This window comes from Blennius ocellaris (genome assembly GCF_963422515.1).
Source record: "Blennius ocellaris genome assembly, chromosome: 1".
Lineage (NCBI taxonomy): Eukaryota > Metazoa > Chordata > Actinopteri > Blenniiformes > Blenniidae > Blennius > Blennius ocellaris.
In genome coordinates, this window is record NC_137650.1 from 23697446 (window position 1) to 23721584 (window position 24139).

The 24139-nt window shown below is 41.9% G+C and overlaps 1 protein-coding gene across 3 annotated transcripts; it reads left to right on the forward strand.

Moving 5' to 3' along the window:
- Nucleotides 1-183: 183 nt before the first annotated feature.
- Nucleotides 184-24011, forward strand: usp47 (ubiquitin specific peptidase 47). Of its 3 annotated transcripts, none has more exons than XM_080498567.1 (29): nucleotides 184-409; nucleotides 3083-3139; nucleotides 5178-5372; nucleotides 7579-7695; nucleotides 7804-7951; nucleotides 8044-8140; nucleotides 8231-8376; nucleotides 8511-8590; nucleotides 10583-10732; nucleotides 10860-10955; nucleotides 11043-11195; nucleotides 13347-13505; nucleotides 14734-14865; nucleotides 15498-15574; nucleotides 15690-15745; nucleotides 16370-16482; nucleotides 16577-16678; nucleotides 17141-17348; nucleotides 17500-17615; nucleotides 17749-17868; nucleotides 17965-18775; nucleotides 18999-19174; nucleotides 19258-19338; nucleotides 19476-19591; nucleotides 19694-19812; nucleotides 20492-20622; nucleotides 20751-20798; nucleotides 20883-21013; nucleotides 22399-24011. In XM_080498567.1, exons 1-29 carry the CDS (start codon nucleotides 365-367, stop codon nucleotides 22571-22573), a joined length of 4155 nt encoding a protein of 1384 aa, XP_080354693.1. In that variant the 5' UTR covers nucleotides 184-364; the 3' UTR covers nucleotides 22574-24011. The 3 variants fall into 3 exon arrangements, with proteins under 3 accessions (XP_080354693.1, XP_080354694.1, XP_080354695.1); XM_080498568.1 differs by having other exon boundaries at nucleotides 13350-13505; XM_080498569.1 differs by lacking the exon at nucleotides 3083-3139.
- The last annotated feature ends 128 nt before the right edge of the window (nucleotides 24012-24139 follow it).

The following is a 24139-nucleotide window of genomic DNA, read 5'->3' on the forward strand; positions in this document are numbered from 1 at the left end:
GGGAAACATTTTCATTCTCAAAACAATCAAACGTGCGCCCTCACGCACACTCCCCCGTCGTCACGCCGTCGTCGCACGTCACGCGCGCCTCTCTGGACGGAGCGTGACGTCAGAGCTCCCTGTGCGAAGTCTCGCGGAGTAAAACACCGGCCATCTTTCTCCATTTATAGCAGGACACTTTGTGCTACAACCCGGAGTGTCGCGATCACTTTCCGAAGCCTGCAACTTTTCACAAGTTTAATTTTGGTATTCAAGCATCCAAAGTTACATCAAACCGCACACAAACCATGTTTGTGTTCACCGCCGCTAAGTTTCTTCGCTGACATCCTCGTCCGGACAGACATTGGTCTAAACTGTCGCACAAATGGAAATGGTGCCTAGCGAGGAGAACCAGTTCGTACCCAAAGAGGTGAGCTCACCACGGACCTGCTCCGGGTCGGAGCGTCCGCCTCAAGCGCTTTTGGAGGCCACGCACATTTACAAAGGCGAAAAGTTTTGCGGTACTTTTGGACTTTGCGGTCCCGCTGTGTCGTCCGGAGGCTAATAGTTAGCTCAATCTGACTTGAACGGCCTATCGTGACAGAGCGCGAGCTAACGTCAGTTAGCGGCTAGTTTTGCTATCTAAGATGAAGTGACTTAGTGAGGCGAAGAAAACCTTCAACATGCCTGTCATTCGGCCGCTCTTCGTGCAGATCGAGCATCTGTTTGATTGACAACGAAAAGGTTTTTCGGTTCTACTCGCTGACATGGTGTTATCAAGTCGAATAAATGTGACATTTGTCAACATTACTTGGCTCAGTTGCATAACATTAGCTTGGAGGAAATGGCTAGCCGACGGCGTTAGCCTTTTAAATCTGGTCACTGGCAGCGAGCAGCTAATCTGCTTGTTTTTCAAGTTGCTTAATCAAACACAATAATCAAACACAAAGTACCTACATCGGTTGAATTGACGGGTCTTGTCGTTGAAACGATTTTCATTTTGGTCCATTGTTAGAAATGTGTCGTCTGCGGTTCATCCAGCTTGTTATTTGTGAGTTGTTTGGAACACTACTTGTAGTTTTGTGGTAAAGGTTTCCGTCAGCACGATTAAACTCCTCAGCTAATGTCAGGAAAAATATATAATCTACATTATTGCTAGTGATCTGGGTTGTCGTCAAAAGCTGTTTCGTGTTTGCTTTGACGCCCTCGATGATCTGCCAAGATAAGTTATTTCGCATTTCCTCGTTCAGCCCGATTATCTGTTTGGCTAACGTTAACCTACAAAATTCTGCCGTAATTGGCCCGTAGTTTAAAGTGCGATTTTTTTGTTTTGTTTACTATGGTGTTTACGCAAGACGAAATCTAAACTACTTTGTCTCTTGTCAATACTGTTGATGACGGTTTGGTTGTTGACATGTTGACCCAGTTTAACACGGTGACTTTAAGGTTTTGAGGTTTTAATCACGAGTCAGGTTCATGATTTATGATGCACATATATGAAATCAGCCGTGTTGTTATTGCTTTTCCACCAAACTGACATCGGCAGCAGACCCATGGGCATGTATTCCTCGTGAGAACATTTGATTTGGTGAAGCAGCTACGCAACACTTTTGTTTTCGTTCTGCTTAATGGCAGCAGAGCTTAGACACACAGTTGGTCTGATGGTTTACTTTTATTTATTTTTTTAACTTTGCAGGTCATGCCTTTATTCAATGATGTGCAGGTTAAGTGGATGTAATGTGATTTCTAACCATTAAGCAGTTCTTTCTAAGGGACTCTTGTAGTTTGAGCAGAAATATGTGATTGTAAAACATGTCGCGTGCTAGCACATTACCTGCACACTGCTTTTCACTTCCGATGATAAATGTTGAGTTTCAACCCCGATTCCAAGTAAGTCAACCATGAGTAATAGTCATAAGCCTTGTACAGCACCTTCCATACATGCAATGCAGCAAGTGCTTCACAACAAATAATTGCTTAAGTCAAATGTTTAGTAATAAATATAAAATAATCTTTAAAAGTTTGCTGACAATTATGACATGATGCAACACTTCACATACTGCATCATAAATATTGATAAAGTCAGCTGCATTTGAACAGTGGAATGAGAGTTGGAAATAGCAGCCGAAAACAAAAAACAATTGTTGCAATAAAGTTACATAACTTTTGAAGGTGCATTAATAAACCATGTATAAATAAAAATCTTGACAAACTTATTTGCTTTCACTGCCAACCATCGTGATTTATGTGTATGTTCGTTGTCTTCATAAGGTTGAAGATATTTTGGGACTCAGATAAATTTTATGTAGTTGAAAATGGCAAAAACTTTCTTTTTGTTGTAGAGGTACCAAACTTCATTATTGAGCAACAGTACTAAAGTCGTCACAGTCCACTTAAGTGAAACACCAGAGCAGAGAAAGGCCGCCGTCGTATACAGATCCGTTTTCTGCAAGTGCTTTATCTCAGAATACTGACTCATCACACTGGCCTAGTTTTAAACTCATTTCAACTTTAAACTTTGAGATAATCAAGTATTTGTAAATGAATTAATTTACATTGATCACGGTCATGTCATCCATTCATCACACAGCATGTGGTTAATTTGACTTTTTTTTTTCTTTTTTTTTCTTCATGGGAAATTTGATTAGTGTCTTCCACCTCACAGCCATGAGAAAAAAAAATGCTAAAAGTTTTCAACATTTCAGCCTGTCTTCACTTTGAGGCCGTTATGGACATCTCATGTGAAGAAATATCAGCAGTGTGCTGCGTTACCTGTGGCTTCATGTCAGCACCTTGTGATTATATCCACGGTAAAAATAACCTTTAATCTCATAATACACTTGTGTGTTGTCAGCTGCGGCTGCTCTATGCGAGCCTTCAAGTCACATTTTGCCAAGATCACAAAGGCTATTAAAAATGTCACGACGACGATGATGATGATGATGATGACGATGACGACGTGATTGCCTTTTTTGCATACTTAGCTCGAACATCTGCTTTTTTTGTTTTTACTGGGAATTCAGTGGGTTGGTTTGATTTTTCTGTTGGTTGTTCAATGTGTTTTGAGATGTTTTTGACCCTCACTGTCTCCATCAAACATCAGGACGTGTTTTGGAGTTGCAGACAGAGTCTTTTTGATGAAATTAAAAGGATTTCTAAGGTGTGTGACACCAGCATGAGCTGTGCTTGTCTTATGAAGCATGATGTTGGTCAGATGCATGATGCAGCCACATCACCACCAGATTGACTCTTTATAGGGCACCTATTGAATTTCCTTTGAATGTTCTAGGCCTTTTTCACTTTTTAGGCTTTAATCAGCATTGTCACACCTCTTCTGTATCGACAAATATCTGTAAAAGAAAGCTTAAACACTATTTGTTTGACTCGGGTTAGTTCAGGAGCTACATCCAGCTCAGCTGCTCTCACAGGGGCCCAAGCAGTATAAAGATGATCACTAAGGATTCTCAGACAAATAATTGACATTTTAAAAATATATTTTCATACAATCAAACCTGAGGTAAGAAATGCTAGGATGTTTTTAGTGAAGACGAATTTACCATGATCATTCTAACTTAAATTTAACATAAGTGACGACACTGAATCGTCAAAGCCAAAAAAATACTTGCCCTTATGAAAGATTCCCATGATGGAATCTGGGTGAATAAAAGATGTACCAGAATAAACAACAACAAAAGTGTTGGCTTATTTAATTATTTAATTAACCTATGAAGATTATGCAACCCTGATAATCACTGAAGTGCAAGTTTTTGTTTTGGTTTTGGTGCTTAAAAAATATTTGAGCGTTCTGCAAATATTGGCATTTAATAAACGTTTGCACATTTGCGATTCTTGGTGGATAAATGCACGAGAAGATGATGTGAATGCATTTGTGCTTTGGGATTTGCTCTTCCAAATAACAGCTTTTTCCCTTTGCTCTAATTCCCAGTAGCTGTCTTCTTTTAAGTCTGTCGGGGTCCAGCTGATGGGCCAAATATGGTCACGCGCAGAGCAGGAATGCACAGTGCATTTGAACACAAGTTATCACAGTTCAGTTGGTCTTTATTAATGTTGATTAAAACATTCCAAGAAAAGTTTTACTCAAAATTAACTCCTCCTATAAGCCAAATAGGACCATCTGGCAGACCGGGTTTGTCGCCCTGGCCGTATGTTTCACTCCCCGGATATAGGAATTCGTGTTGTCATTTTGGGTGGGGAATTGACCAGCATGAGAAACGATACATATACTGGAATACTAACACTTTAAAAACAAGCTCCCCTTTGAAAAAATGACATTGCCTGACGTCCTTCTTGCCTGGGTGAATAAAATAAGCCAAGGCAAGCTTCCAGTTTTCTCTTAAAAAAAGTCATATCTGACTGTTTAAAGGTAAACAAGGCCAGGAATGTAAACGTTGAGTTCTGAATTGAGGAACCTCAATCTGTAAGGTCAAACGGGTTGTCTGGTTACTGAGTAACCTTTTCTGTGTTTGCTTCTTTCACTTTTGATATCGTTTTCAGTCTGCAAGGGGCCACAATAATGATCAATCTAAAGCGTTCTCTCAGATGGCAGGCACTGACTGGCTTTCTCTTGAAACTCCTGTTCTACTTGAAAAACCATTTCGCTCTGTGCGGTACACAAAATGTGCACATACAGCGAAGCATGACTCAGCACTTTGATGGCCTGTTTATTCTAACAGATTGTGGATAATTCACAACAACCTGCCCGTGTTTTCGCCGAGTGTCCAGTCTGAGCTTGTTCATTCATGTGTAGGATGGTTTCACACTGATGCACCACTCAAGGAGGCATCTGACAATGTGGAAAGGAAAGATTTCTATTGAGTCCCAGTGGCACAACATGAAAATGTGATCTGCCTTGACAAGGCTGTCACCGATGGAGATCAGATATTGTAGTTTGCATACGAGATTTAATCTTCAGTCTTGATGAGATTAAATTTTTTTGTCTAGCATGAAAAACAAATAAATTCTCATAGGCATTAACCTACCTTTTGATTAACTCGTCTGTAAAATCTGTGCGTCCCGCTTGAGGCGTGGTGGTGGTTTTTCTTTTTGTAGTGCGTGTGGGTGTATGTGTGTGAGACCAGATGTGAGCATCTTTCTGAAAATGATGTGTGTTTTGACAGACAAGACAACGGGTTATAAATGGTGCCGCCACGTTCACTGCTTCTTTGTGGCTTTTGCAGATTCAAAATGCAGCCGAGGAGCCCAGAGTGCTGTGCATCATTCAGGACATCACCAGTGCAAAGACAGTCAACGAAAGGCTGACACTCAACCTGCCTGCTTCCACTACGCTTTCCAAACTTCACGAAGATATCGCCCACAAAGCCGGATATGTCAATGGCACTTTTGGCCTTGCGTGGGGAAACACACAGGATATGGTGAGGCCTTCAGTCAGTTTTGATGCTGTGATGATGTTTTTTTTTTTTTTTTTTTGAGTTAAGATGGATCTCATCTCAGTCGTGGGGAGAATTCTGTGGTTAACTTGTTAAAGCGGAGGATAAATGAGCATGAACTGTAGAGCTGAGGCAGCACCTAAGCTGAGGAATGTATAAAAAAATTGTGTTCCTCAGGTTGACTGTAGAATCAATCTCAAAGCGCTTCATAGTGACAACTGCTACGCAAGGTGCTCGAAACTTCATCGGGTATAGATTTGATTTTAGTGTCTTGCTCAAGGAAACTTAAATACTTTGGCAAGGCGATCAAGGGATCGAACCACCAATCTGATCCACTCTATCAACTGAGCTGCAGGTTCATGTCAAATTCAGTAGGAGTCGTTTTCTTTTCTTTTTCCCTGTTTGCATTACTGTTTTCAAGAGAAAATGGAAAAACGTCCATTGTGTATTGGCTACTCTTGTAAACAACAACAATATTTACAGTTTCTGATGATAGCGAGTTTTGAAAATATCTTCCAAAGCACAATAATTTCAGAAGTGCACCACAAATACAAATTTTCTACATGTAGAACTGCACATGTGCACGACTATTATAATCAGTAATTACAAAAAAACTTGGACATGGACATAAATACTTAGAGCGAATCGAACTGCCTTGCATTTGTCACATAGCCTATTGATTTCTGTCTCATAAATGGTTACGCTGTGGTTAAGTTAAGTCCTTTATTGAAATGATAAAAAAAATAAATAAAAAAAAAGGAACAGTTGGAGCTCAACTTGTTGTTCCTTCTCCTTCAGCAGAAAAGCAGAGTGTTGCTCAGAAACAGCTGCAAAGCTATCAGGCCAAAAACAAGCCACACATTGATCAGGGTATTGTAGAAACTCGGGGAGAAAATTTGACATTTCTCCTTAACTGAGACTGGAACCTCTTCAACAATCAATAGTTTTATTGCAGATATTTGCAGAAAAAACATTAAACATTTCTACATTTTAGAAATATAAATAGAATCCTTCCCCACTGCATTAAAAGAAATGCTTACATTATGTCTAACTCATGCACTTCACTAGTTGAAATGATCACAAGTTAGTCATATCAGGCGCACAGTTTTCTTTTTTTTTTTTCCAAATTTGATTTCTTCCTGATGATACCTGCTGGGCCGCTTAATTATTGGCATTCCTAAGTAAAGCTTTTCAAATAGAAAGAAATGTTTTCAACAGATTTCTTGGTTCAGTGACCCTGATGTTAAAAAAAAGGAAAAAAAAAGAAAAAGTGATGCAGCAGAACTTGGGTGCAATTCTGCTCCACCTGTTTTTGTCATTGTGGAGCTACGATGACCTTTGTGGCAAATGTGCCACATTTGGCAACTTCAAAGAGGGAGTCTGCTCCGTTATTATAGCATCCATGTTGTTACAAATACATTTTGTTCCAGTGTGGTTTAGGCACGGTAGAGTTTAAGCATTTCTGGCAAGCTGTGGCATGATTCATGATGATGACTCTCAACCTTTGTGTGTATTCTTGCTCTCTATTCATGCCCCATGTATGGCGTATAGTGCTGCCCCCTGCTCCTGCTACACTAGCAGAGCACGACTAACGTATCATGACGCCGGTAAAGCTGGTAATGACAGAATTTGTTCTACTTTGAGCATGCAAGTGGAGTTTGTTACACCAGTTATTTTCCCATAAAGAAGATGGCAACACTGGTTCGAATAGTGTTGCAACTTGTGAATACTTTTCTGTCCGTATCCACAGAACTACACAATGAAGATATTTTTAACATGCTGAGTCAGTGTTGTGTTCCCTTGCTTGTCACTCTGTGTACTTATTATTTCCTTTTCTTAAATGAGCCCAGGCTAATCCTGCTGCTGACCCAGCCCAAAGCCCAGGTGCTGTGTCTGTTGTTATCTCACTGAGTAGGTCAGTGGATTAAGCCACTGCATGTTTCCACTGCAGCACTTTGCTTGTTCGTGCTCGGCTTGCCCTGAGAGAAAGGCCGTCGGGTAGCTTTGTTCACGTGTTGACTTCCAACTGCTTTCCTCAGACATGTCAGTGCAAGGATTTATCTGAAAGTGACCTCCTCGGGACTTTTAAGTCAGCTTGTGAGGTCTTCTTGTTTGGTTTTTAATGTTTGCTGCTCCCGTTTCTTTGCATTCTGTGAAATGGAATCGTTAATTTGTTGGTTGTTTCATTCAGGCACCTCTGGATCACCGCGGCGAGATGGCCCTCTCGGATTCAGGCTTTGAACCTGGTGGTAAGAAGAATTTCCTCCAGCTGATAGACAAAGATGGAGAACAGCCCCAGATTGGATCAGTAAGTAACGATATAAACAAAAAGAGCTCCTTGTTTTTAAAAATTTGTCGGGATGTTCTGCTTGTATATAAGAAGCAGTTAACTACAAGGTGATGTTTGCGTGTGCAGGATGAGTCTGGAACAGCAGAGAGCAGCGGACTGGACGACAGCTCCCAGGAACGATTTATTGGGCCCCTACCGAGAGACGGTGCTCCGAGCTGCAGTGGTGGCTACAGCAGTCCTTCTTACTCCTCCATCCTCAGCAAGTCAGAGACTGGTGAGATGTGGATGCCTGTTAAAGTCATGACATTGGTGAATTCTTATGACCATTACAGACTCCTTACCTCATGTCTGCTGCTCCCACCTCAGGTTACGTAGGCTTGGTGAACCAAGCAATGACCTGCTATTTGAACAGTCTTCTGCAAACACTGTTCATGACGCCGGAGTTCAGAAATGCTCTCTACAAGTAAGGACATACGCTCACTTCTGTCTCTATGAGGTTTGACTTATGGACGATAGTTTTTAAAGCCTTTGTCTTCTTCCTGTCCGTCATCAGCTGGGAGTTTGAGGAGTCAGAGGAAGACCCAGTCACCAGTATCCCCTACCAGCTGCAGAGGCTGTTTGTTTTGCTGCAGACCAGCAAGAAGCGAGCGATTGAGACCACCGATGTGACAAGGAGCTTCGGCTGGGACAGCAGCGAGGGTGAGTCCCTGCGCTCCCCTGTGACTGGGCTCACATGTCTCGCCTGCGTTGTTGGTGAAAATAAATGACAATGTGGCCCTCCACGTGTGCTCTGAGTCATACTTTTTTGTGCATGTTTCTTTTTTTTTTTTTAGCTTGGCAGCAGCATGACGTCCAGGAGCTGTGCAGGGTCATGTTTGATGCCCTGGAGCAGAAGTGGAAACAGACAGAGCAGGTACGAGAAAACAAGACACTTTCTCACAAGTTCAATAACAAACACTCATGCAACCAGACCGAGGGCTCACAGCAGAGCCCAAACAAAAGGCCTTCTGTGGAGAAAGTGTAACAGGCCGCTAAGCCCAAGGGTTAGCCGGTTCTTATCTCAGGAGGAAGCTATAAACTGCAAACACTTAGTCCTGTGTGCTTATGTACCGCCATGTAGTCTGTATATGTGTGCTTTGTTATTAGAAACTGAATGCATGTGAAACCAATTTAAATAAACACAAGTAACATGCAAGTTTGTTTTTGTTTTTACAGTGCTAATCTATTATTTTTAGATTCACAAGCTTTTAGTGAAGTTTATTTTCTGTCAGTTCAGCCATATGATGTCCTGTGTTGTATAACAGAAAAAGTGAACCGTTAGCGGTCTTAATAAAATTACACAAAAATAATGAACTTGTGTATATTTGTGCAATTGTGCAACATGTTGTATTACCGTTTTCCTGTTCGAACTATCTGCTCAGTGGGCTCATGCGTGCTCTTATGGACTCCAGTAAAACTGCTCTGCCCGAAGATTTGCCTGTACAAAAGTAATAATGTTCAGCGAAGTTAAAGCCTCTCTTACAACCTTCAGAAAAAAAACTATTACTTCAATTAAATGTTGTTTACAGTGTTGTTGAAATGACACTGTGCTCCTTGTGAAGCACTTGTAGAGCACTGAGGCAGGCCTCTCCTGGGAGATGCCAAAAAGTTGTGGTAAAGTAGGAATAAGGGCTGAGTAATGTTCCATCCATGCATCTTATTTCTCACTTAGTCTGGCGCCTCTTTGGCAGTGAAGAGAGCAAAGAAGCCCAGACATTTTTGTCTCCTGCAACTTCCTCCAGCTCTTCTGGGGGGACCCCCAAGTCACTCCCAGACAAAATCAGGGATATCATTTCTCCAGCCAGGCCTGGGCTGATCTCGGGGCCTCTAAATGAAATAGACAAGAGGGCGTCCTAATCAGATGCCCGAACCACCTCAGCTGGCTCCTTTCAACGTGGAGTAGTAATGGCTAGACTCTGAGTCTCTTCTGGACGGCTGAACTCCTCACTCCGTCACCAAGAGTGACATCCGCCACTCTGTGGAGAAAACCCATTTCAGCTGCTTGTATTCGCAATGTCATTGTGTCAGTCATGGCCAAAAGTTCAATACCATAGGTGAGGGTTGGGATGTAGACTAACCTGTAAACGGAGAGCTTTGCTTTACAGCCCAGCTCCGTCTTCACAACAGTCCAGTAGTGACTGCATTACTGCAGCCGACTGTCTGCTATCTGTGGCAGATTTTCCAATCCCTCCTCCCATCTCTCGTAAATAAGATACTTGACCTCCTCCACTTGGGGGAAGGTGTTCCCCACTTACCTGAAGAGGGTATGCCATTCTTTTCTATAAGAGAACAGATTTGGAGGTGCTGATCCATATACCAACTGCTTCACATGGCAGCGAACTGCTAGAGTGAACCCTGGAGGACCTGATGTGACGGTGCCAGGTGGAAAATATCATTTACAAACAATTGTACTAGTATTCTTGTCTTAAAAAAAATGTCTAAAATGACTAGACGTTTAATTGTAGTCAAAGCAGAGTCAATGGCAGGGCTTTTGTTTTAGAACACTTCAAATTGTATAAACACCTAACAAGGCAGTCAATGAGGGCATACTTGTTTTCGTAAGGTACCAAATAACAAAAATATTAATTACATGATATTTAACTCTGAATAACAATACAAAATCTGTTTTGATTAAAAGATACAAATCATAGTGTTTTTTTTTTGTTTTTTTAATCTATAGCTTCCTGCAAGTCATAATCGTTTTTTAATAGTCTGATTTCAAATTGTTACATACTAACAAGGTCTGGTTCTTAAATCCCTTCATATTTGTGTTTTCTTTCCTGCCAGTGTATGTCGTAAACACACAAATGCAAATTTGTGCAGCATGACTGAAAAGAGCGGCCTGTCTTGCCTCCCATGTTCTCAGGCTGACCTGATCAACCAGTTGTACCAGGGGAAGCTGAAGGATTACGTTCGTTGTCTGGAGTGCGGCTATGAGAGCTGGAGGATCGACACTTACCTGGACATCCCTCTCGTGATCAGGCCTTTCGGTGCCAGCCAGGCCTATGGCAGTGTGGTGCGTTTCTCTCCACATTTGAATCTTTTTCCTCTCATGAACATCTGCGCGCGGTCTCACATCAATAAAAATTTTTGATTCAGACTTTGTCTAAATAGATGTTAAACTATGATTTTTGTGGCCACAGGAGGAAGCCTTGCAGGCGTTCATCCAGCCCGAAACCCTGGATGGACCCAACCAGTACTTCTGCGAACGCTGCAAAAAGAAATGTGACGCCCGCAAGGTGAGCCCACTGAAGGAGCGACTGTCCAGAGAATGTTTGAGTGCGTTTCAGTTGTGCCGGTATCTGATTCTCGGATTCTTCCGACAGGGTCTGAGATTTCTGCACTTTCCCTACCTGCTGACGTTACAGCTGAAAAGGTTCGACTTTGACTACACCACTATGCATCGCATCAAACTTAATGACCGCATGACTTTCCCAGAGGAGCTGGACATGAGTCCATTCATTGATGTGGAGGATGAGGTGAGAGCCACAGAATACTTGCTTTCTCTCTCTGATGTGCTTTTGACGAGGGTTGTTTTCCAAATCGTTACCCTTTGGCAGGATGTTATAGCCCCAAAATTAAATACAAATAAATAATAGATCTTTTAGTGACATCAATGATTTAAGAGTCCATTGAGAGGAATTTTTGTCACATAACATGTGTGGTGGTTTTTAAACCACTGAGTCCCAATCTTTTATATTCTAAATAAGCATTTTACCCCCTTCTCCGATTTCGGATTTACTCAAATTATTACAGCCAAAGTATGACTAACGTGCAAAAGCCGTATCCTTCATATAAAAAGCAAAGTCATTTCCAACATCTGCTCTGTATTCTAGAAGTTGTCTTAACATGGTTTTTCTTCAATATATAAAAAACTAGTTATAAAAACTTCCGAGGTTGAAGAGCCCGAGGACCCATATTCAAAAAATATATTGCCTGTACGCTAAGCAATAAGGTCAAGCCTGGCCCACAGGATTCTATTGCAATGTGGAAAAATAATAAAGAACTCAATAATGGTAATTTTTCTGAAAAAAGTAACTCCCAAAGTTTCTTCTGGGTGTTGCACTATTTCATTAAGAGAAGAGAAAATAAAGCACAGAACTGGACGCTCAAAGCAAGTTCAGTGGCGTAGCAAAGAATGCCAGCGTATTGCTAACACAATAGCATGAGCATCCCTGTAACACTAAGAGTATGAGTTTATGTGCACATAGAAGCTACTTCTTAATATAATGTCGTTGATACTATATATGTACACGATAGCCAAATTATTATATTGGATTCTGTGAAAACTTTGGATCTTTTCTTGCATTATTTGTAATGGTCTGTGACCTGAAATGAAGTTGCACTGTATGTTTTCCTTGAAGTAAAATTAGTTTTGACACCCTGGTCGAGAGTATTTGATGTATTTTCTTCTGCAGATTTTAGCATTTTGAATTAAGTCTCTAACAGGAGAATCTGTATGTCAAGAACAGTTAGAAATTTGTCTGAGGCGTTTTTCTTGTGATGGGCTTCATGATAGCATGCCCATTAGCACTCTGGCTGCATAGCAAGTGGTTGTGGGTTCAATTACGGGCCTGTCTTTGTGCGCTTTGTACGTTGCTTTACTCATTTAGTTTGTAGTTTGTCCAAAAATATGCTTGAGGTTAAATGACCCATAGGTGGGAATTTGAGTGAGTCTGTCTCTCTCTGTTTGCCCTGTGATGCACTGGTAGCCTGTCAGGGTGTACCTTGCCTTCGTTCTTAGTTGGCTGTGGTGGACTCGCGCAATCCAGAACTGAATTAAGCACCATAGAAGCTATTGGGATGACTGCTGTAATAATTTCTTTCTAAACGAGATTTAAATTCTCTCTCAATGTCACAATTACAGACAAACATAATGTGTGAACACACCTATTTAACCTTTTCTAAAGTGACAATAACCAGCGCTATCTTGGATTTTTAAACATTGATTAAAACTTCCTTTGTTGGATTTGACCTTCAAACATTTTTTTCCTCTGACAAATCAGACTGGGTGTCATCCAAATGAGTTTTGAACCTTTCCTCATTCCAGAACTGCTTCGTCTCGGCCTGCTTGCTGGATCTCTTTTTTTTTTTTTGTTATTCCCCAGAATATTTGCAGGGTTTAGGTCTGAATTCTGACAGTATGACTTCAAAGGGAAGTTGCTGCATCGGTTTTTTCTGCACAGTTATTGACCCATGAAGGAAGCTGGTCATGGCCAAGGGCAATAAGATATCAAAATTTGTAATAATATTTCAGTGTACCTTTTCAGTGCCATTTATTTGTCTTTACTATTTGCTCGAGTCTCTTCACAAGACCTTTTCCCGGCAGCATTAGGAAAACCCAGAAGCTCTTGTTTGACTAAAGATTTGGAATTACTGCCATTGACACTGCACAATTATTTCTGTACCTTTTATTATCCCTTAATTTCTGAACTGCGACCTCATGAATGGAGAGATTTACTAGCTCTTTTTACTGCACTTTTCACTGTTACTTTGGAGTACTGCCTTCATTTGATCTTCAAAGCTTTTGTAGTCACTGTTGCTTGGCTGAACATAACCTTTGGTGGCTTTTTTTTTTTTTGGTAAAACATTTGTTTAATCATTTGTGTTTGGACTGAACTCCTCTTCAGAAGTCACCTCAGACGGAGAGCTGCACTGACAGTGGAGCGGAGAATGAAGGCAGCTGCCACAGTGACCAGATGAGCAATGACTTTTCCACCGACGACTGCGTTGATGAGGGCATCTGCTTGGACAGCACCAGCAGCACGGAGAGAGTGTTGAAGCCAAAGGTAAAAATTGCGATCACTCAATTAAAAAGCCAGAATTATTTTTCTATGATCCAATATCTGATTTTGTATTTGTATGATTGTGCTACAACTAAAGCCCCGATATCACTGGTTTGGGACAATTTTTTGGGTTTTATTGTTCCTGCCACACGTCCAAAATAAATTTTTCCAATCAAAATTTAAATCAAAAACTTGAACGGAATTTGTTGAGGTGATTTATACTTTTCTTCTTTTAATTATCTTAAACATTTTCAATTTCCTGATCGCATGATTGTGCAAACATTTTCCTTGTGTGTGAAGAGAAATATCACAACAAACTTTCTTTCTTTTTTTTTTTGCAAAATGTCTGAAAAGAGAATCTTCAGAATTTTAAATCGCAAGAATTTGTGATTGTGGTTGTCACTTGTTAAGTGAGGTATTCATCCAGCAGATTCTTCACTTCTCTCCGCTCCATTTTTCCTGACATCTGATGACAAACTGATTGTTGGAGTTAGACTCGACTTGTCTTTATATGGCTCGCGATTCTCAGTTTTTGAGTATTGCGCAACCTTTTTTGCAACCGTTAAAAGACAAATATGTGAATCTTGAGTGCCATATTTTACTGGCATGTTGCGTGACAAATATCCATTTGCATTCCACCTCGAGTTTATGCAAAATTTGTGCAACATACCCAAAGTACCAATCCAAGGTCTTTCCAAGTGAAAATTGTTGCCAAAATACACATTATCTAGCATTCTTGTGTCGATTAGTACCGAGTTGTTGTAAAACGGTGTCGTCGGTGATGAGTTGGAACTATTTTGTCATATTAAAGTCATCACGAAACAGATTTCCTCTAAAAATCTCAAATGTCCTTATTTGTGTTTCAGAAAGCTGCTGAGCTCTCTATTTAAGTACAGTGACACGCCATGTTGTTTTCCTTCCAATCTTATATGTTGTCTGCCATCTGCTCCTCTATGCCAGGACCGGAGTGATAAGAGACTCCCGGAAACGGTATTGAGTAACTGTCAGCGGGCAGACAAAGTGGAAAAGTTATGTCGTGCTTCCCTGTTGCCGCTACATGAGCTGCATCTTTCCCTGATGATGTTAACTGCACTTTAGTGACTGACCTCGCCAGCACTTGAGTACTGGTGGCTTTTGGAGCAGTGCACTCGGTTTAACAGCATCGCCATAAAACTTGCAGCACTCAATTGTTGTTTTGATCTGAACAATGTCTTCCAATTATCTTTCTCAGAGTTTGCTTACCTTTGAGCTGTTCTCCGTCATGGTCCACTCCGGGAGCGCAGCGGGTGGCCACTACTATGCCTGCATCAAATCCTTCAGCGACGGCCAGTGGTACAGTTTCAACGACCAGCACGTCAGCAAGGTCCGTTTCAGCGGTTTAGTAAATTATTCACAAGGACATGCTCCTGCTGCTACTCTTCAAATGTTTCATTATAGCAGTCTAGGAAGGTACGCTGGAACACTTGGGAGGTCCTGATCAGATCTGCAGGATCAGATCAGGAATGACTTCAGTGTTTTTTTAGTATAATGTGACAACAGTCCATTGGCTAGTTGAAATATCTACAAACATCGGAGCTTCATTCAATCCAATCAATGTGATGCATCTAAAAAGTAAACGCCTAGCTGACTATGAAGATATTTTCACAGCAGCTGTATTAAATGGACCAAATTCCCTGCAAATCCCACAAGTTTCTGAGCTGAGAAGGCTCCTGTAGTCTGATGATTAATGCAGATGACTTTATAGATACTGTTGTCCGCACTGAACAAGAATAATTATGTTTATGTTGTGTTCAATAAATGCCTCATGAATAATGATCTTAATCGCGCCGGATAACAGGTTTAAAGCTTTCGGATCTGCTGTATGTAATGTCACCTCGACATGGGGGGTGGGGGGGGGGCATCGAGACCAAGACAGCCCTTCATAACACTCATTGGCATTTAGCTCTCTGCCTGCCTTTCTAACATCATTTCATTTCCTATTCCATTTCTGTTCAGATCACCCAGGATGATATCAGGAAGACATATGGGGGATCCTCAGGGAGCCGAGGCTATTATTCCAGTGCCTTTGTAAGGTCAGTGTTGTCTCCTCACAGCCCGTCTTGTTCCCATTTAAACTAAACATAGCAATCTGACAAATGTTTTCAGAAAATATTTGTATATTTAATCTTGTTTTTTTTCCCTTTACAGCTCTACGAATGCCTACATGCTGATTTATCGACTGAAAGATCCCTCAAGGAATGCAAGTAAGAAATGTATTTCATTGGACAGTTTTAGCAAAATATCTAAAAGTCTGAGATGGCAAGATAAATATTGCAATTCTTCTGTTCACTTGTCCCTGAAATAAATAATCTATGACTAAAACTGAACATTATGGGCTTACACAGTTCAACTTAAATTGTTCCTAAAGTTCTTCTGAATTACATCTTGCTCTTAATCTATTGTCATATCGTTGATCATATTTTGTGTTGCTGACTAAGTGAAGGTTCTAAGAATTGGACCATGTCTGAATAAATGTTTGCTATAGTGACACATTTTTAAATGTTTGGTGAATTTTCTATATTTAAAAGTTGGACTACTGTTAATTTAATCTGGAAATGATTTAGTTACAGTTTCTGCTGGTGTACAGTCCATGTTAACTTGGCTTCCTGAGTGATCAACCTTCATGCCAGCAGTGTCAGGAGCCTCCGAGAGGCATATTGTGTTAGTTTCAGAAAACGAAGATGACTTTCATTGCTTCATGAGACACAATTGAGTACCGTAATGTGGTGGTTATATTTATTCTGTGTCTCATGCTTCATTACAATTAGATTGAACTTCTTTCCTGTAGTTTTCCCCCCTAATTTCACTGTGTACCTTTCTGTCTGCAGAGTATTCAGCTGTGGACGACTTCCCAGAGCACATTAAGAGTTTGGTTCAGAAGGAGAAAGAGTCTGAAGAGCAAGAAAAGCGGCAGAGAGAGATCGAACGCAACACTTGCAAGGTACTTCACCGCCATTTGTTTAACAATTTTGTGAGACTTTAAAAAAAAAAACAAGTTGCATATTTATTATTCATATTTTACTTTTGACCTTCAGATTAAGCTTTTCTGCATGCATCCAGTGAAGATGATGATGGAGAGCAAGCTGGAAGTGCACAAGGACAAAACTCTGAGAGAGGCAACAGAAATGGCCTACAAGGTATTTTTTGAAAGAAACTTCAGGAATTTAGGAAATCCTCAGTGCTGCTTTAGAATGTGTGGAAGAGACAAAATAAAATACTTGTTTAAAAGTTATACAGTATCATAGTTGAAGGAATGTTGTAGAACTTTGCCTCTGCAGCTTTGATGATATTGAGGCCTGGAAAATATTATAATCCCCATTAGAAGCTCAAATTGTAATGGACTATTAAACAATTTATGAGGATTAGAGCATGGAGTTTAACGTCAAGATCCAACTAAATGTTTGTGAAAATGTTCCTTTGATAAGTCAGTCTTTCAAATGCATTTATTGCAATGAGTATTTTGCTCAAATGTGATGAATTGACCTTTCTCCTTGCGTCACCATTGTTGGGGACTATTCCACAGACCACGGAGGAGGCAAGCTGGTGGGGGTTGGTGACACATTTAGTCCATGTCTGATCTGTGCGTTTTTGTTTCTCAGCTGATGGAGCTGGATGGAGTCGCCCCACTGGACTGCTGTCGCTTGGTGAAGTATGATGAATTCCACGAGTACCTGGAGCGCTCCTATGAAGGCGAGGAGGACACACCAATGGGCCTCCTGCTCGGAGGAGTCAAATCGTCGTACATGTTCGACTTGCTGCTGGAGACACGCAAGCCAGAACAGGTGTTTCAGCCTTATAAACCTGGAGGTAGGGATGGCCATAAATCCAGCAAAAAGCATTACTGTCCTGCTAATTTTGTGCAAATTTTGTGGTTTTTTATCTCCTTCCTTCTTTTGACAGTGTTAATGATGACAATACTAACAAATGTAGTGGCCTCACATCTTTTGATTTTTCACAGAGGTGATGGTGAAAGTTCACGTCGTTGATCTGAAAACGGAGACCATCGCCTCTCCAATCAGCGTCCGGGCGTACCTGAACCAGTCCATCACTGAATTCAAACACCTCATTGCACAGGTTTCATACTTTCTTACTCACTCCATTGTACATTAACCCCTGACACAGATTCTGTGTAGAATAAGTGTTTTTTTATTTTGCACTGAGCATGTGAATTCACATTTGCATTTCCAATGATTGTGTTACTCCCCAGGCGACCGGGCTTTCTGCAGATGCCATGCGTGTGGTCCTGGAACGATGCTACAATGACCTGCGACTCCTCTACCTTCCAAACAAGACTCTGAAAGCCGAGGGCTTCTTTAGGAGTAACAAGGTCTCATTCTCATTGTAACACTTCTGTTTAAAGATTCACAGCCACAACCCTGCGTAAGCACTTCTACCATGATGACGTCGTGTGTATTTTTCTCAGGTTTTTGTCGAGAGCTCCGAGTTGACAGATCACCAGGCCACATTCACTGACTCGCTCCTGTGGAAACTACTTGATCGTCACGGGAATACAATCCGACTTTTGGTTCTGCTGCCTGAACAGTCTCCTGGTACCTTAGCCAATAGGACTCTTTGCCAAAAAGGAGACGCAGACGCACTCTTTGAGGAGTCGAAGGGTACCAGAAAATCTGTGGAGGCAATCCTGGAGGAGAGCACAGAAAAGTTAAAGAATCTGTCTCTGCAGCAGCAGCAGCAGCAGCAGCAGCAGGGCTCCAGCACCAGTGACAGCCAGAAAAGCTCTGACACCAGCGACTTTGAACATATCGAGTCCCCGACCCAGGAGGCCGACTCAAACTCTTCACTGTGTGTAGCAGCAGACAACAGAGAGCTTGAGGACAGGATCAGGGCCACGGCCGGGGGCAGCGGCGGCACCTCCTCCGACCCAGACAACCACTTCGCCTGTGAGGAGCGCTCGGACTCTGAGGTGAACAATGACCGCAGCACCAGCTCAGTGGACAGTGACATCCTGAGCTCCAGCCACAGTAGCGACACGCTGTGCAATGCGGACAGCGGCCCCATCCAGCTGGCCAACGGCCTGGACTCGCACAGCATCACTAGTAGCCGACGCTCCAAAGCCCATGAGGGCAAAAAGGAGACCTGGGACACTGCTGAGGAAGACTCTGGAACAGACAGCGAGTATGACGACAACGGGAAGAGCAAGGCCGAGGCTCAGTATCTGTACTTCAGAGCAGAGCCTTGCTCTCAGGATGATCCCTTGTGTGATGCACAAAAATGTATGCACCTTCTTTTTTTTTTTCTTTATTTAAATACTTAAGTGGCATCGACTTGCTGTAAATACATTTCCAACTTGTCCTGCGACACACGCAACAGCACTGTTTTCTCACATTACCTCCCATTTTCATGTCAAATTAAAAGCTTTAACTTGACAGGAAAAGAAGCGGTTTGTAGCTTGAGAGGAACCGAGCTTAACAAACTCTTTCTTGTGATCTGCTTCAGGTTTAGTGGTTCACGTGGACAAGAGAATAACATTAGCAGCATTTAAACATAACCTGGAGCCCTATGTGGGAGTCACCTCCACCCAGTTCAAGGTGTTCAGGGTGTACGCCAACAACCAGGAGTTTGAGAGCGTCCGGCTCAATGAAACACTCTCATCGTTCTCCGATGATAACAAGGTCAGGATATTTTTTTTTTTAATTGTCATTCAGTTGTATTTGAATTCATTCTTGACCGGAATGCTTTTCTTTTCCTTCTGCAGATAACCATTCGACTGGGAAGAGCCCTGAAAAAGGGTGAATACAGGGTGAAAGTGTATCAGCTACTAGTGAATGAAGCAGAGGTGAGAACTTGTAACTTTTCTGCTGTCATAACTCCAATCTCATTTATCTATAAATGTTACTCCCTATTAGAATCTTAACTGTAGTGACCCAAATTGAATCTGCTGTTCTCTCTCTCTCTCTTTTTTTTCCCCCCCAGCCCTGCAAGTTCCTCGTGGACACGGTGTTTGCCAAGGGCATGACTGTCAGACAGTCCAAAGAGGAGCTGCTTCCTCTGTTGAAAGAGCAGTGCAAGCTTGACCTCAGCATTGACAGGTGGGATCACCCGACTATCAGCCGCTAACAAACTAGAGACGTCCGACAGGTTGAGGTGAATCAGGTGAACGTGAACCATTTATTTTCCATGTTCGTGTTTAGGGTTCGTCTCAGGAAAAAGACATGGAAGAATCCAGGCACGGTGTTTCTGGATTACCACGTCTATGAAGAAGACATCAGCATTTCTTCCAACTGGGAGGTTTTCCTGGAAGTCCTCAATGGTAACCTCAACCAGTCTGAATGATTTCAATCCTCATAAAATAATAATCAATATAAATAAATAAATATGTATTATGATAGTTGAAGCCTGATGGTAAAAATTAGTTTGTGGACCAAGTTGTGTTTTTATATATAAAATCATGAGTTTCATTTTCTCAAGTGAACAATATAAATAAACAGCACAGACACACAGGCGTGCTACCACACTGAACTGCGCTCAGCTGTTTCCTGCTTCCACGCAGGCTTGTATGCAATCGGCTCCAGTGTCCTCCGCCTCATAGTTACACATATTTCCTGCACTGCCGGTTTTGCTCCAGCTGTTATTACTCATGTTTGACCATTGGCTCCGTCAGGTGTCTGTGGATCACATCCAACATATTCATCTTGTGTCTAAAGCCTCTGTGGTGTGATATGTAGAACTCAAATGACACCGGTAGCTGAATGTTAGACCTTCAGTATAAGGTGATCCCACTTTCTTTGACTTACTTCCAGACAAAAAGCCTCCATTTCAGTACAGCATTAAAGTTATTACATTCTTTTTCAAACGCACACCATATTTGATATCGGAAAATCAATAACAGTGCATTGGTGCAGACAGAGTTGTGGAACATACATTTTATCGCTCTCATTTCCTGCTGAAGTCTGAGGCTAAGTGGATCGATGGTCTCTTATGTCTGTCAGAACCAGAGAAGATGAAGTCCATGTCTCAGCTGGCCGTTCTAACTCGGAGATGGAACCCATCGACTATGAAGCTGGGGCCTTTCCAGGAAGTGATCCTCGAGAGCAGCAGTGTAGAAGAGCTGAAAGAGAAGGTCTGTGATCATGTTCAGAGTTTATATTTTTATGTACCATGATGTATATAATCATACGTACGTCTTACTGGGTTTGCTTAATGCACATTTAGCAGCAATTGATAGACGTGCTATCTTTGTGTCCACAGCTCAGTGAAATCAGTGACATTCCCCTTGAAAACCTGGAGTTTGCCAAGGTATGTGGCTTTCATGTCTCTGGAAAGAAAGATCTCATTTGGGTCTGTTGCTTTTCTGACGAGCCTGCTGTGTGATCCCTGCAGGGGCGAGGAACGTTTCCCTGCGATATCTCCGTACTGGAGATCCATCAGGATTTGGACTGGAACCCAAAGGTCTCCACCCTCAACGTGTGGCCTCTCTACATCTGTGACGATGGAGCTGTGGTCTTCTACAGGTAAAATATACAAGTACATGTTGGGCATTTTGGAGACGATCCAAATGTAGGTTCCCTTGAACCATTGATGTGTTCTTAAGTTTCAGTTTCACTTTGCGGGATAATGCAGATGCCTTTATACTAATCACATGAGAGTCTCCAATATTAACAATATAGTATAACCAGCTTGCATCGACAAACCCAAAATTAATTTTTAATTATCTAAAAAGCAGAAGTGAGATGGTGTAAAAACCACTGAGGGACCATGTTAGCAGGACAGTTTTTTTTCTCCGGGGGCATATGGCTAAACATCTTCACTTTATTTATTAGTGTTTTTGTGAATGTCTTTTAGAAAACACTCATTGACATTTTGTGTTTACTCGTAAACTCTACAGGGAACAGTTTCTGACATTCATGGCATTTTCAGTTTTGCCACTTAAAAGAAAATCGAATATAGGTTTCTTTATTGTTAAATTATTACTTCAGTCTGCATCATTTCTTCAACCCAGCTGGTCTAATATTCAGACCGCATCCAAGTGAAATATCATAAAAGGCTCATATGTTCTGTTTGCATGTGCTTTTTTCCACATTCATATGCAGCCAGTGGTATTACTCCATAGATTTGTAGTTCTAATAAATAAAACTATTTGATATACAAGAATTGGAGTTATTTGCTGGTTTGTGTGACAGATTGAGTAACGGCTAGAGGTGTTCAGAGTGACTGCTGATGAAATTGAAACCGAACGTAGCCACAGACGGCTTGTTTGTGAACTTGGCTGCTGACGCCGATACGAGCAGCATGCGAACACAGACTCTGGCGTTCTTACTAATATACTTAGTATGCTCCTACTTTTTGATATCTATTGATGCCACTGTGGAGTGTGGATATGTTCCTAAGCTAAAATACACTTTTAATATTTGAATCACTATTTTTGTTTCTCTGTATTACTCTAGATATTACAGTAGCGCTCACTTCTGGCTGTCCATCCACCTTGTTAAACGGCTTAATTCAGTTCAGGGCTGCAGGTGAAGGTAGTTTACACTCTGGACAGCTCGCCACGAGACACACAGGGATACTTTAGATACTACTAATTAGCCTCAAATGCATGTTTTTGGGTCATGAGAGGAAATCGGACACGTGCTGTTTATCCTGCTGCGCTCAGGCAGGAGGCTCTGCAGCGTCCAGGCAAAGACTTGAGAGCAGCTTCCACTCCGATCCTGTCAGACTTTTGAACCTCCTCACTGACATTTACAATGTTTATATTGATATATATCTTCATCGTGTCATTCTGGGTTTTTTTTTTTTCCTATTATATCACAGTAACCAAGTCAAGAATACTGTTGTCTCTCGGGCTTTGCATGCCGACACTGTAATTGAAGCTGAACGTGAATTTCCGTGTGCACAGGGACAGCACAGAGGAAACTCTGGAGCTTTCTGACGAGGAGCGCAACGAACTGATGAAGAAGGAGAGCAGCCGACTGCTCAAGACCGGACACCGAGTCAGCTACTCGCCTCGCAAAGAGAAGGCCCTCAAGATCTACCTGGACGGCGGTCCCGCAAAGGACTCTGGGCAGGACTGAGACCCACAAAGCCCGCGGTGCTCATTTGGACGGTCTGGCTGCTGTTAGCGAAGCGGCCGGGCTGTGGGGCCCTGAATGTCGGGGGGGGGCCCCCCGATAGCGACTTGAAACGAAGCAGTGCTGGTGAGGCCATCATGCTCTCACTCTCCACCCTGAGTCTCAGGACAGGCTCAGAAACCCTGTTGTGCACTAGTGTATTGTACTGTAAAGTTTAAAGGGAAGTACAAATGCTATTCATACAGAGAAAAAAAAAAAAAAATCAGATACTGTATAGACAAATCAATGGGAGGTGAAATATTTGAAGGCAGAGATGTTAGGACTGTGAAAGTGGTTTTGGAAGGCGTCCATCATGTCTATTTAAATCTAATTTCGCGTCAGGCTGTTTCACTCTCCTCCCTGTCGCCGCGTCCTCATCTTCCTTTTCCGGACAGCGTCTTGATTCTGTTGCCGTTTTGTAAGTCGGTATGCTTACGCCTCTGTCAGTAAAATCATCGTGTCTTGATCAATTACTTTGAATCCAGCAGTAATAAACAGCCATGAAAGAGCTACTGAACCAGCCTTCCTCACTCTCACCTGTTCTGGCGAGGCTGACCTCCCTCTCAGCGACTCCTAATAAGCTCAGACATCAGTCAAGATTTGATGGCTCAAAAAGCAACAATTTGTAAACCCAAGGGTTGTTTATGCTCCTCTTAACGCTCCTATGATGCCAGAGTGGTGTGTTGTTCTGGATGTTTTCCTCACTGCTGCTCTTTGTGCTTTCGAGGAGCTCTGCCTCAGTTCTATTGGCTGTTGGTCCTCCTCTCCAAAGTACAAGGAGACGAAATGTTCAGAATCTCCTCTCTTTGCCGTTTGTTGTAAATTATTTTCGCTGCAGACTTGATCACGATTAGGTCCCGTGAGGCTTCAGGCGCACACCCGATGTCTGCGTTATCCTTTAATTTAGAAAGTGAATATCTTTGTGTTTGAACCATATTAAGTGGATGTACACGTCTGCAGTCATCCGCGCGCGTGTGGTGTTGTACTGACTGGGGAGAGCGCTCTCTTTGGGTGTCTTTTTTTCTTTTCTTTTTTTTAATGGCGGAGTGAGAAGGTTTTTTTTTGTTTGGTTTTTTTTTTTTTTTTGGCGTTTGGGGTTTTTGGCGCTTCGACCTGCTGCTGCTGTTCAATGGACTGACACCAGAGGGTGCTGAAAGCCTGCTGGACTCCTCAAGTCTTGTAACAGGGGCAACTGGCTCTGTGGACTGAAGCTCAGCATCCTGCCTCCCACCATTACCCCCCCACCCGGCTTCTGATGCTGCCACCAGCTGTTCACTGTAGAAATGCCAATATCAGAAGTTTGTTTTTTTTCTTTTCTTTTTTTTGTTGTTCATTTCTTTGAGATTTCAGATCCTGTGTGAGATAGATTATGATGATTTTAGAGAATTAAAGTGCTTTTTTTTTTTTTCATAACTGCAGTTTTCTGTTGTGAATTACAATGACACACTGGTATATCATTTTTCTCCCGTTTACTCTAAATGGCCTGTAAGTGTAAATGTGAGTGTGCGACTGATCACAGTGTTTGTCCTT

Bases quoted from the DNA above. Each gene is read 5' to 3' on its own strand.
- usp47 (XM_080498567.1), top strand. From the start codon at position 365: ATGGAAATGGTGCCTAGCGAGGAGAACCAGTTCGTACCCAAAGAG. The intron at 10,733-10,859 runs GTGCGTTTCTCT...TTGTGGCCACAG, and splicing joins GCCAGGCCTATGGCAGTGTG to GAGGAAGCCTTGCAGGCGTT. The intron at 11,196-13,346 runs GTGAGAGCCACA...ACTCCTCTTCAG, and splicing joins TCATTGATGTGGAGGATGAG to AAGTCACCTCAGACGGAGAG.